Source organism: Triticum dicoccoides, chromosome 1A (genome assembly GCF_002162155.2).
Source record: "Triticum dicoccoides isolate Atlit2015 ecotype Zavitan chromosome 1A, WEW_v2.0, whole genome shotgun sequence".
In the NCBI taxonomy this organism is placed as follows: Eukaryota; Viridiplantae; Streptophyta; class Magnoliopsida; order Poales; family Poaceae; genus Triticum; species Triticum dicoccoides.
In genome coordinates, this window is record NC_041380.1 from 546,503,958 (window position 1) to 546,518,108 (window position 14,151).

A 14,151-nucleotide genomic window follows, 5' to 3' on the forward strand; every position below is an offset into this window, starting at 1 on the left:
CCCCCACCGCCTCCTCCTCTAGGGTCTCCTCCCCCGACCCCTCCACCTCCCTGTGAGGTGTCATCCTCGCGTAGTCGGGAGGGAACCTTGTGGGCTCGTCCACTCCGAGTAAGTCCTTTAAATTTACTGAGGAAACTAGCGCCGCTGGACTTGCCCATGATTAGCAAACCTGCATTGAGAAGAGAATAAACAATTAGTAAGGATATCAATTAAACAAGCATACAGGAAAAACATTAATACCAGAAGAGCACATTAAGCATACTATTGTAATGATCATTAAAAGAACTTACATTTTCTAGAACCCATATGAATCATCACTATTGTGATATATTTGTGGACCGGTCTCATCATCACTATCACGCATATCTTCTTCATTGTCTGACGGAGGTGGAGGCTCTTCCTCATCGTCAGTGTCTTCATTTAACTTTTCAAGCATAATTATGTCTCTTTGATTCACAACTGTCTCACCATCAATCTGTGCGTCGTCGTCGTTTGGGTCCAGGTCAACATAACCCAAGTCATCATCCTCGTTGTTTCGGACCACGTCATCATGTTCCACTTGATAGAACACTCCCTCGTATGTCATGGGGTTTATGTTGTAGTAATCATCATCGTTCGGGTCCGGTAGCTTACCATGCGGCGACACCTTGAACACAATTTCCCAACCCTTTAGGTACTCTTTCTGGCATGGGTAAGGCAGATAATATACTTGTGTGGCCTGGGTAGCGGCGATAAAGAGATCAGCTCCGGCATAGACGGTTGATGGTTTAACTTCAACTAAACCAACAGAAGGCGTATGTCTCAGACCCTTTTTGGGGTCGAACCATCGGCATTTGAACACAGTGAGACTTAGGTGTTCGCGGCCACGTTTGAATGTAAGCTCGTATATTTTTCCTACCCTTCCGTAGTAATCTACTTTATTATCTCCTTCAGTGAAGATTCCGGTATTTATGGTTTTGGGATCAGGCCGACTGTTCTGGTGCTCCTCTGTATGGAAGCGATACCCATTCACATCATACTTTTCGCATGTCATGACGACAGGATCAAAACCCATGGAAACCCATCTCAATTCTTCATCCATTGATTCGGTCGGATCATTTCCCTACAAGTTTAATTGAAATTATAGGGTGCATGAGTTTAATTGAAATTATAGGGTGCATGAGTTTAATTGAAAGTGTGAAAAATTACTTTATCCATGAACCACGCAACGAAATTTTTCCTTCCATCAGCACCCTTTCGGAGAAGAGCAAGTGCCTCCGCTTTAGTAGGAGGCAGCATTCCTGTCCATTCTTCTTCAATGAATCGACTACAATAAGAAAAGCGGTATAAGAACTAGGCAAAGTGAACATAACGAATTGACTAAAAGAATGGTGCAAAGGTATTACCTCATCCACTCATCCTCAACTTCCTTGATGTTGTGCAAGATATAGAATATGACATCCTCCCACTCATCTCGTGGCATGAGATAAGGTTTCGAGCATCCAGCCCTACCACCTTGCCTGATGAATAGAGGCAACTTGGGTTTATACTTGGGTTCTTCTGTATTGTATCGAGACACCTTATTGTGCAACGTGGGAAATTGGTCCGGATAGTAGACTATCCTGAGGTCTGCCACCTCCTCTAGGATAACTGCCTCAGCTATGGAAGCTTCAATCTTAGCTTTGTTTCCACATTTCTGTCTCAGATGCTTGTTCTGTCTCTCAGGGTCGTACTGCCAACGATTCTGCACAGGGCCCCCCAACAATACCTCGTTCGGGAGGTGCAAAAGGAGATGTGTCATCGGAGTAAAGAAGCCTGGCGGGAAGATCTTCTCTAGCTTGCATATCAACTCCGGCGCCTTCTTATGCATTTCTTTTATCTTCTCAGGACATACTTCTTTAGCACAAAGCGTCCGGAAGAAATGGCTTAACTCCGCAAGCACATGCCAGACACGCTCGGGAACATAGCCCCAAACCATCACCGGCATAATCCGCTCAATCCATACATGATAGTCATGACTCTTGAGCCCAGACACTCTGCCCGTTGAAAGATTGACCCCCTTACTTATATTCGACGCATAACCATCAGTGAACTTCACGACGTGTTTCAGCCACTTGAATGTCTCCATCTTATGATCCTTTTTAAGTACGAAGTCAGCATCTGGCTTGAACCAAGATTTTCGACTGCCTGTGGGAGGCTGCATGTGTAGAGGTGGTCTATCACAAATATTCTGTTGATCAACTCTAGCATTAACATTATCCTTTGTCTTATCAGGAATGTTGAGGATCGTGCGAAAAAGGGACTCTGCGACATTCTTTTCGGTGTGCATCACGTCTATGTTGTATGGAAGTTTGAGGTCCTTAAAATAGGGAAGCTGCGTGAATGGGGTAATGTGAGTCCAGTTGTGCGTCTCACCATATCCTCCAAAAAAATTTCCTTTACCTTTTCCTTTGCCCTCGCCCTCGTCTTCGCCTATGGCTTTGCGTTTGCCTTTGCCTTTGCCTTTCCCCTCACCGGCAGGCTTAAGAGCTTTCAGCTGAGCAAGCACATCCACACCAGAAAACGTTGGAATCTCGTTTACTTCATGGATAACTTTGCCTTTTGTGAAGTTATTCTTGTCTTCCCTATCAGGATGGTCTGGAGGGAGGAACTGTCGATGCAGGTCAAATGCAACATACTTGCCACCCTTCTTCAGCCAAATGAAAATCAAGGCCTGCATGCACACTGGGCAAGGCATCTTTCCACTTGTACACCATCCACAGAACAGGGCATAACCGGGAAAGTCATGCATGCAATATTGTAGCCAAACTTTCATCAAGAAATTTTTCTGTAGATGTCGGTCGTATGTTAACCTCGGGAAGTACCAAGAATGGTGCAAATCATCCACCAACGACTGCATAAACACACTCAAATTCTTCCCCGGATATTCAGGCCCCGGAATTATAAGCGACAGGAACATGGTCTTGCGTTGCATTATGGCGCCGGGAGGGAGATTCAGCGGAATAACAAATACGGGCCAATAGCTGTATGGATTAGACGACATACCATATGGATTGAACCCATCACCTGTTATAGCAATTCTGACATTCCCAGCCTCGGCTGCTTCCTCCGGGTACTCTATATCGAATGACTTCCATGCTTCACCTCCTGATGGATGTACAATTTTTTTTGGATTGTACCTTTTCCCTTCCTTGTGCCACTTCATCATTTTGGCAGACTCCTCGGTGATGAAAAGGCGCTGCAATCTTTCTATAAAATCAAGATACCGAAGAACCTTCACAGGGATTTTTAGCCGCTGCTTCTGACCATGCTTATCGACCACCTCAATATACCGAGAGGAACCGCACTTCCGACAGTACTTGTCATCCGCATACTCATGCCTAAACAAAAGGCAATTCTTTGGACAAACATGTATTTTCTCATAGTCCATCGAGAGCGCCTTCATGATTTTCTTCGTAGCGTACATGGTTTTCGGTAGTTCATGGCCCTCAGGCAGGCTGTTAGCCCATACTCCCAGAAATGCTTCGAAGCAACCTCGGCTACAGCCGTACTCAGCCTTGACTGCCATCAGTTGCGAGATGGCATCCAGCACAGATAGCTTGGCACCCTCATAGAGAGGTTTCTTTGACGAGGCCAAGATTTCCAGGAAGGCCTTTGCGATTTCCTCCGGCTCCTCCGGTTCATTCGCTGAATGTGACGGAGGTGTCGGCTGTGCAGCAAAGACATCATCTAGCATGTCTCTAACCCCATCGTCCTCATAACCAGCGACGCGTTGTCGTATCACATCCTCTCTACCACGGTCCCGCTGGTCCTGTCCTGCCTAACCCTAGAGCGGTTGACCACGAGATCTAGCCCTTTGACTTTCCACGGACAGGCTTTGAACAGTGGACCTCTCCACCCGGTTGTGTCAGGTCAGCTCAGAGGGACACCTGGGAGCAACATCCAGGCCAAACCGACAGCTACATCCCCTCCGTGTAGACCCGATGCGTCCGTTTTCCCCCTCCAGGTGCCGGCGGCGGCACCGTTCGTTAGGGGGGCCACGCCCCTGAGATGCGTGTCGCCTCTTTGAACATGCAACAACACCATCTCGCATGTATGAGGGTCCGGTATGATGCTCCGGTGGCTTTGCTCCCCCCCCCAGGGCCCCCGTCCCGCCTAACCGTGGAGTGGTTGACCACGAGATCTAGCCTTTTGACTTCCCACGGACGGGCTTTGACCAGTGGACCTCTGCACCCAGTTGTGTCAGGTCGGCCCGTAGGGACACCCGGGAGCAACATCCAGGCCAAACCCACAGCTACATCCACCGTGTAGACCCGACGCGTCCGTTTCCCCTCTCCAGGTGCCGGCGCCGTCCATGAGGGGGGCACACCGCGGACGTGAGGGGGGTCACACTCTGGAGACGGGTGTCGGGAGTTTGCAACCGCCACAAAACTTTTGTCGGCATAGCTATTTTTGATTTTAATAAAATATAATGATCTATATTCAAAAGAACATGACCGCACATTATTAACGTGCTCGAAAAAATACAAACTATATATATATATATATATATATATATATATATATTCATAATATATGAAAAAAATACAAACTACATATATATTCATATGTATGTTTATATTTAACATGCTACATGTTAGTTGATATAATAATACATAAAAAAGCTTAAAAAAATATATATGAAAAAAAAAAGTCTACCTATGCCGACAGCTATGCCGTCGGCATAGAGACGGCCAGGTTTTAGGCGGCGGGCGGCGTGCCGCGGATCGCTAACGTGGCAGGTATGCCGACGGCAGCCGTTGGCATATGTTTTGGACGGTGCGGCCCGGATCAGTGACGTGGCGTGCGGACCTATGCCGACGGCCCCCCGCCTCGGCCGTCGGCATAGCTCTGACGACGTTAACCGCCCGTCAACAGCGGGGTCGCCAGGCCCACCACTATGCCGATGGCCCTTGTAAGCCGACGGCAGCTGTCGGCGTACTTGCAGATAGGCCGACGGCCGTTCTATGCCGACGGGTGCCGTCGGCTTAGCTCCGTCTAACCCGACGGCCTAGATACGCCGACGGCCAGGACCAGGCTGTCGGCATATCTCTGAGGAACCCGACGGTGGCCGTCGGCATTGTTTTGGCCGTCGGGGTAGCACCCTGTTCCGGTAGTGTATATATATGATGTATTTTATTACCACATCCTCCTCTGGGTGAGGCTGCGCATGTTTACCGGCCTTCCTCACGTGGCTCTTCCCTCTGAGGTGCTCTTGCAGGGCAACCTCACTGGTTGCCGTGATGTTGCACACCGTGCAAGTCAGATCAGGCTTGTGCTTCTTGCTGCCAGTGGCCACCGAAACGGATGCAGCAGCGACATGAGGGGTTTTCCTCTTGTTGGCTGGCACGGCCGCAGACACGTCTACTTTGGATCCAACCTGCACACACTGAACAACACACATATTCCAATAGTTAAGTGATGAAAAAGATCCACGTGGTGAAATCCTCGAGAGGACAGCAGAGAAGAGCAGCAGACCTGGTGATCGATCGGCGCCGTCTTCAGCGATGGCACCGCCGGCGCTGCCCTAGTTTCCGACCCGCCGGCCAACCGCGCGAGCAAACTGGCGCGCTCTTCCATGAGCTCACGCCGGACCTCGAACTCGAGCGCCATCGCCTCCACCTCCTCGCGCAGTATCCGCTCCCTTATCCTCTCCTTCGCCGCCCGGCGCCGCAGGCCGTCCGGATCTGACGCCGGCGGCGGTAAGCTCTCCCCGTGGTACCCCGTGCCATCGCAGCCAACGAGACCGTCATGCACGCGCGTGGCTTCACCAAAGGGAATAAGATCAGCGGGAGAGAGGCATCAAGAGCCAAGAGTCGGCCGTCATCAGCGAGGAGAGGTCACCTGCTGTCTCGGAGTTGGCCGACGTAGCCGCGGCCCCCATTGACGGACAGCGCTCCTCACCGGCGCGGAAGTGGAACAGAAGTTGAGAACCGGCTAACGCGTGCCAAGTGCAAGTGTATGAATTAATGAACATACATAAAGCGCGCGACTGCAATGACACTGTGGTGTGTGGACACATATAAACCGTCGTAGCTAGCAAAAGTTACAGCCAACGCGAAGAGCACAGCGCCTCTGGCCTTATTGGTATTCGGCCTTTATTCTGGCCGGTGGTCTCAGTGGAATAAATATATAAGATATTTGCATTTACTCTGTCAAGTTTCTGCAGTATATGCACTAGTGTGTTGCCTACAGGTTGTATCGATCGAGCTGAAGCAAACTGCAAACGCAAATGTAACAGCTATTGGTTTCGCAGCTGGCGCCCGATGCTGCTTCACATGCATGTATAAACCATCCTAGTAGCAAGAATGACCTCGTTTAATAGGACAAAGTTTATTAGTACGCGATTCTGGAAGGATACTTGGCTCGAAGAGACCCCCCTGGCCATTCAATACCCGTCTTTGTATCGTATTGTTAACGACGTGAGGCGTTTGTTGCAACGGTACTTCAATCCAACCCCCTTAATATTCAGTTCAGAAGGACGCTAGTTGGCAATCATTGGAAAGAATGGCTACATCTAGTAAGTAGACTGATGAAGGTTCAGTTATCTCAACAGCCCGATAAACTATGCTGGAAGCTTACTAGGTCTGGAGAGTTTACAGTTAAATCAATGTATGTTGATGTTATCAATTCAAGCTCGATTCCTAGTTTCAAACATGTTTGGGCTGTCAAAGTTCCTTTGAAAATTAAAAGTGTTTATGTGGTTTGTCCATGAACAAGTTATATTAACCAAGGACAATTTGACAAAGCGTAATTGGACAGGACCTACTAGGTGTAGTTTCTGTGATCGGGATGAAACTATCAAACACCTTTTTCTTGATTGCATGTCAGCCAAAGTTCTATGGCGGACAGTCCATATTGCATTTAATATTACTCCACCGAGTTCTGTCAACACGTTATTTGGAACGTGGCTTAACGGGATAGAGCCCGAAACAGCGAGACATATTCGCGTAGGAGTCTGTGCTTTATTGTGGGCAGTCTTGAACTGCAGAAATGATTTGGTTTTTAACAAAACAACAAATATTCATTTTTTGCAGGTTATTTTTCGATTCACTGCGTTGATCCGTATGTGGCCGCTACTCACTCCGACGGAGGCCAGGGAACGTTTGGTTACTGGATCTATCCACTGGGAGATGGTAGTACGGGATATCTTCAACCGGTTTGGGTGGCGATCATGTAATAGGATAGGCAATTAGTTTGCCTATCTCTCTTATGCCAGCTGGTTGTGACTTTTTATGGCTAGTTTGTCTTTTGGCCCTTTTAGCTCTTTGTGAGCTCTCCTTTATATTTGTTTTGAGATTTTAAGACCTTGTTGAACCTATTTACTTATTTATTAAGTTGGTCATATGCATCGTTCTGATGCAGAGACCGGGAAACCCCCTTTTTTAAAAAAATAGCAAAAATGACAGCCACCGAATCAATTCAAATGGCACATATATACGAGCCTCCGCGCATGAAACCTGTCAACTGGGCTGTAAATGGAAATTCACTGCAACAACCTGAACATGTGCACTACATCATGAACATGCCCGTTGAATCATTTTTCCCAATGCCGCTCATACCTAAGGCATGGTCCTGTCAAAATAGCAATTGTGATAGGGTTTTTTCTCACTTCAACATATGAAGCTTGGGTGAACAGTTGGAGAGATATTCTACATATTTGTTTATGTGGGTGATGTCACCACTCACATCTCTAGCATAAAACAGGACGCGGTATATATGATGGTCGGAGTAGTAGGTGCGGGCTTGGTCATTGCACCCAAAATTTGAAGGGTAAAATAGCAATTGTATTTACCTTTTCAAGTACATTGGTTGGCATGTACCATGCTCATACCACAAGAACACACCCACCATCCATTCCTATTATATATCATAGGTACAAAATAGTTTCCCACATCTACAGTCTAAATCAAACATAATTGAACTTATTGAGTGAGATGGCAACATCTAGTGGAAATAGGGGGAGGGGGACCCGCACAATAAAAATCAAGGTGGAAGCATTAGTGAGGGTGATAACATATACATATGTATCCTACATCAAGATGGAAGCATTAAGGGCAACTCTAACACGGTTCACCAAAATAGAAACCACAAAATGTCCGTGGACACGTTCAAATATGTCCGCAGACAGGAATGGGGACGGAGGCCATGCAATCGTAGGCATCAAATCTGGACCATGTGACATGGCTAATAGTGGGTGAGACAGAGCAGGGTAGCAGTTGAACATGGCCGTGGAGGGGCGCAGTCCAATCAGTGGACCATGTGGGCTGGCGGACTCCCCGAAACCACTTTTGGCAGCGGCGGGGTGGGGGAGGGGGAGGGGGGTTCAAAAAAAATGTTTGGTCCGGTTTGAGGGATTTCAGGCAACCGGATTCCGTACTAGTCCACGGAGATTTCGAGACTCCTGGTGATTGACCAAAGTGTTTGGTCTGTCCGGTCCAGACATTTAGAGGCGATCTAGATTAATAAAGTATCAAAAACATCAATATATCTTCAGATACATCTATCTACCTTGTGTTGTGCATATCGGTGCTTCGATCTGCCGGCCCGACTAACGTGGCAATTCGTCGCTAGAGGAAGAGCAACCTTTGACCTGTAGAATAGATGGCGTGAGCTTAGTGCAGTGTCTAACGACCAATGTACTCATTTGGCAATGGCCAGATCAAACAACAGCCACTGCCAAAGGAGATTTGCAGGTCTGAACAGCCAAGGACCTGATCAAGGTGCGGGAAGAATTGGTATGCCCTACACGTACGTACACGGGCCATCGGTCAGCGCTCACGCTATTGATATCAGTAGCTTGGACAATTGAGACATTGTTGCTTTCATGTCACAATGTGCATGCTCTGAGAATTCTGCACTAGTGGAAATTCTAAATGTTTTGAGATGTTTTTTCTTATGCCGCAAAATTAACCATGCTAAGAGTATGATTAACAAATACAATGGCAGGACAAGGTTGACGTAGGTTTGACATAGATCCTGACGTCTCCTTGGGGGCGGTGAGATTAGAGTCTCTCGTTGGGGTACATGATGGCAAGATTTGGTGTCATATGCTTCACACCATTTCAATGGTTTGATGGCGACGACCGCAGCTCCATTGTGTTGGTCCTTAGGAGCATGTGCACAAGCACAAAGACTTCATAATTGCCATCGACAATGTCAGGCTGGCTCTGGTAAGGGAGTGCCGACGGCGGTCCTGATGGCGGTAGTTGTCTAAGGACCATAATGTAATTATTGTTATGTTTTGGGTGCTTTGTACCAACCTTTACAATAGATCCCAGTGTTTCTTGCAAAAAGTAAAACAAATACAATGATAGTACAGAACCCCTTAGTGTAATAAAAATTTACACATATATACCCTCCGTTCCTAAATATTTGTCTTTCTAGACATTTCAAATGACTACTATATAAGGATGTATGTAGACATATTTTAGAGTGTAGATTCACTCATTTTGCTCTGTACGTAGTCACTTGTTGAAATGCCTAGAAAGACAAGTATTTAGGAACGGAGGGAGTAGAACACATCTGTATACCCTTGTGGAGGGAGTTTTTCCTAGAGAGATTTTACGGTACATTGTACTACTGCCACAGCCGAGTAGTATAGGATCGGATCAGCCGTTGATTGCATGGGCTTTTTCGGTATTGTGATTACATATTTTTTATTTTATTTTTATTTGCTCGAGGGTAATGTGGTCCAGTTAGCAGTATGAGGCGTCATCGTGAATAATCACTCGATCGCCTATCCCGTTCCCCTCTCTCACCTCACGTCTTCTCTTCCTCCGCCGCCGGCGACCTCGTCTTGGCGTTCCGCCCTCCAGAGACAACTTAACCTGCCCATGCCATCCCGTTCCCCATCCATCTTCATCCTCTCTCCACACCCGCTCATCCAAACGAGAGCTGACATCTTCATCGAAGCTGGGTGCGATATTGGATTATAGAGATGAAGAGGGTGAACTAATTATGTACGATCTGAATATTTCTACTCCGTTTGACATAGTCGAGGCACAATACTGAATTTCTGGAAGATGGCTACCTTAGCTTCTTCATGGGTAATAATAGCAGCCTGGTTATGGTGAGAATATAGGGGTCAAACATGAACTGCAGATACTGAATTGGGGTCTGTATTTTGAACGAAATAGGAGAATCTTAATTATTACTCAAGTGATTAGGTTACATAAGGCATCCGAAATGATATTCCCAACCATTCCAGGTTTCAAGTTTTCAGATACATTTCAGGATCATGTGGCATTCCAGGGACTAGTAATCTCCACCGTGACCTTAGTTTCAATATTATAGTAATTTGCTCTAGTTAGTCAGCAGCTCGAACATGGAGCTCGTCAGCACCTGCTCACGGAGGTTAGAGGCGGCCGAGATGACGTGGCCGGAGGCAACTAGGCCGACGGCGGCCGAACTCTCTTCCACAAGAACCAGCGTGCAACTCTTTCTCTTCTCTGCAGCTTCCCCGTGACCCGGCGGCAGGCAATCAGGCTGCTCGCGTGGGAGGCCACAAGGCGGCAGCTCAACGGCGCGCTAGTAGGGGGGACAGAGGCGACGATCTGCGGCGGCCGGGTAACCATAGGCCCATAGCGCAGGTGCGGCGCTGCGTGCGGTGCAGGAGAGAGAGAACAGGGAATTAGTTACATCTCCTGAATACCGAACATACCCTGGCCTGTGTGGGATTTGTTTCGCATCTCTGTCCATTTTGCCCCTTTACTAGAAAATACTACTCCGATTCTCTGGTAGTATTGATGAATCCACGCCTTTGAATCTGCTGAATGAATGGCTAATATTTACTCGAATGTACCGTAAAAGGCCTCTTTTCCTATCTGTGCACTTTTGAATATGAATGTCAATTTTTTTATAAAAAATGGCTTGGTAGAGCTAGGGCTTCAAATCATTTGCGCCTATATTTTTTTTGAAAAATATTACTTGTTGTGGTCTGCACGAAAAAACAAGCTCTAACTGAAAAAATAACACAACTTAGAGTGTTCTAATGGTTTATGGTCTTAAATTTGGTTTAAAGTTTAAAAACTCGTGTGTACATCACAAAGCAAAATCATAGAAATAAATCATGATATTTTTTAAACTTCGAAGTGCCTCCACTGATATCGGGTGTATACAATTCTAAAATCTGCACACTCGGAAAGTTAATCAACTTCGGTGACAGCTGACGAGAGTTCGCGCCATCCATGGACGCGGGGGAGCATATCACGAACTCTAGATCGAAAAGACCGCAGACGAGTCTCCGCGAAACTTAGGAACCAACAAGCACCGGGGAACATGCTCTTGGATATCCTACATATCACCCGCCTTTCTTGCTCGTGCTATATTCTGACTTTATTTGTTCCAGTGGTCCCACTCGGGAGGAATAAATCTGCAGAATCTCTATCCCAGAAGAGAGTAGCTACTGTGGCTCACAGGTATCAGTTTGCTGCTAGATTCCGTTTACTTTGGCCCAAATCTAGACTACATCTTGCATTATTACAGAGTAAAGGCCAATACGGCCTTACTGAGTCAGAAAGATGAGATAATTTGGTAACATGATCTCTTTTTAGTTAGCACTCCGTAGTATCACTAACCTGTCTGAGAATGTGCACGTCGATGTGTCATGCGTGTACGCGGGTGTGCGAACACGTCTGAACGTCGGAGCAAAAGTTGCAGCAACCGAACCGAAGAGCAGGGCCGATCCTCCGCGCGCGAGATAGATCCTGGAACATGCTCTTGGATAACCAATCATGATTTTCTTTCTCGCTCGCAGATCGCATCGCCTTTCGGCTTTCCATGATTGTGTTCCATCTTTATGCCGGTGTGTTGATCCGAGGGGATTAACAAACTGCAGGACCTGTCTTTCTTAAATCACGAGTCCAAAGAGGTGTTTGCGACAAACCAGTAACATGTCCAGCTCTGGGTCACCAATTGGTGGGTGGGTTTCACAGACCTCCGTATGATCATCTCTCTTCTCATTAGTGTTGTTGTTTACTTCGTTTTTCATAAAGAGAGGGAGAGGACCTTGTACCGCAACAGATGTTCTCGCCATGTCAAGTGTGAGCCCTCTCACAGTACTCTTTGTAAAATGTTGTAAATGGAATAAAGAGAGTGGATTTTCAGCACCCGGGTGCCTAGGCACCCCCTTATCAGCACCGTTGGTACAGATTCTAGCGTTTAGGGATATGTGATGTGTACTGTAGCGACAACTAATTAGCAGACCTACTAATTGTTAACCAAGGGAATCTGGACATGTCGGCCACTGGTAAAGAAACCGCATCTCTCTCCTTTCCTCACGCAACACATCTCTCCATTCTATATTTCTATTCTGTCTCTCACAGCATCTCTCACTCTTCGTTTTCTCTCTGACACACACCTTATTTTTCTCTGTTTACTCTCTCTCTCTCTCTCACTTAAATCCCAGGCGAAACATCCTAAAAACCATCTCCCTCTCTTCTCACTCTTTCTAAACATCCTAAACATCTTAAATTCCAGAAAAATGCTTACTAGAAAACTTACTCTCTTTCTCTGTCCTCACCTTTCCCTTTCTCACATGGTACCTCTCATGCACATTATCACAAACTGGCTAGGAACAGTACCTAGACCCATGCAGAATGCAGAGTAGCCTGCGAGGCCCTACCCCATCCACTTTGTGATCTAACGTATAAAGCCTGCTAGAGTACCCGCCATTCTAGCGGCATTGCTCGCGCGCGACGTCGTGGTCCACCGATCGAGCTACTACAGTTTTTTTTGGCTGCTGGCGCCTGGTAAACCGTCGATTGTTTTGTACATACATGACTGGTACAATAGGTAAATGACGTGTGGGCCTTGTTAACTGTGGGGGTCCAGGAATCGGCTGGTTTTTTGCTTCCTCGTGGTGGAGATGGGTTTCTGGGAGCGAGAGCAGCGATGAAAACCTGGATCGACCGGGGTGAAAAATATCCCGTGCCTTCTCTCCCGTGCTCTCCCCTCCCCCGATCCCTTCCTTCCCTCCCGCCGCACCGCCGGCTCCATCCTCTTCTTCGCACGCAGCGGGAGGGAAGGAAGGGATCCTCGGTCGCCACCCTCCCCGGTGCTTGAGGTGCAGCATCGGAAGAGGAGGATGAGAAGAAAGAGAGGGTGAGAAGAGTTTGATTCTGGTCAAGAGCCCCACCTCCCTTTGATTTGTGTTGGTATATGTGTTTGCTGTTGGTTCTGCTGCTGCCAAGCTTGGCTGCTGCTTGGCCTGACTCTACTTGTGTTGCTAATATGTGCTACTATATGTTGTTGGTTGCCTCCTTATTTGGTTATTTGTGAATCTAGAAACACTATGTGAGAAGCAAGGATTGAAAAGAAGGCTATGAGCCAATGAGAAGAGCTTCATTTTCAGTTCAGTTTTTTGTAAGACTTGATGAACGACATGGTATATGTTCAGTTGCTAACATTCTCTCTATGGTGTATGCACTTGTCGTTCCTTGCACTGGAGGGAGAGGAAAACTCTCTGTGAGAAGAAAGGATTGAACAGAAGGCTTATGAGCCATTGAGAAAAATTGTACTTTTAGTTTTTTATTAAGAATTGATGAAGGATATGTCATATGTTCAGTTCCTTACATTTTTCTATGGTGTATGTACACTGCATTCGAGGGAGAGGACGGCAAGAGTAAAAAAGCCTTGTGGCATGAAGGCAGTAGCACGCAGGGCCAAATCAAGTGCATTGACCTCAATGGCAAGAGACCAGTACCGTCAGGTTCACTTGACTGCTTGCTAGGTTTCATGCCTTATTCCTTTTCATATAGGAAATATAAAGTGCACATATAGAAGAGCCCATATTGGGCATCCTTTTCTTTTTAGTTTTTGGAATCCTTGGAATGGGTGTTATATATTTTCATAATTCTTACCACTTACTTATCTTTTTTAGCAGCATAGATTTAAATGTAGTAACAAGTGTTTATGCTTTGCAACCCGGCATCAAACAATACCCTTAACAAAGCTACACAATGGATGCTATTTGTCATATTTTGACCTATGAATCTGTTTGAATAGATTATACAGGATTGATGTGGTTATCAGATGATTGCAGTCTACCCCAGGGTGAGTTTATCCTTTTGGTTTATGCAGAAATGCTTATTTGGCATCATGTGTAACATGATTTTTCAACATCTAATATTT

General features: G+C 46.6%; 1 protein-coding gene across 1 annotated transcript in view; it reads right to left on the reverse strand.

Annotated features, from left to right (window-relative positions):
* Window positions 1–11,628, reverse strand: part of LOC119354981 — an 18,686-nt gene extending 7,058 nt beyond the window's left edge. The window contains exons 1-4 of the mRNA XM_037621752.1: window positions 11,598–11,628; window positions 5,863–5,955; window positions 5,497–5,783; window positions 5,162–5,407 (exon numbers count right to left, since the gene is read on the reverse strand). Of these exons, the coding sequence (XP_037477649.1) occupies window positions 5,162–5,407; window positions 5,497–5,783; window positions 5,863–5,955; window positions 11,598–11,628 (657 nt within the window). The remainder of the gene's footprint in view (window positions 1–5,161; window positions 5,408–5,496; window positions 5,784–5,862; window positions 5,956–11,597) is intronic.
* Window positions 11,629–14,151: the final 2,523 nt, after the last annotated feature.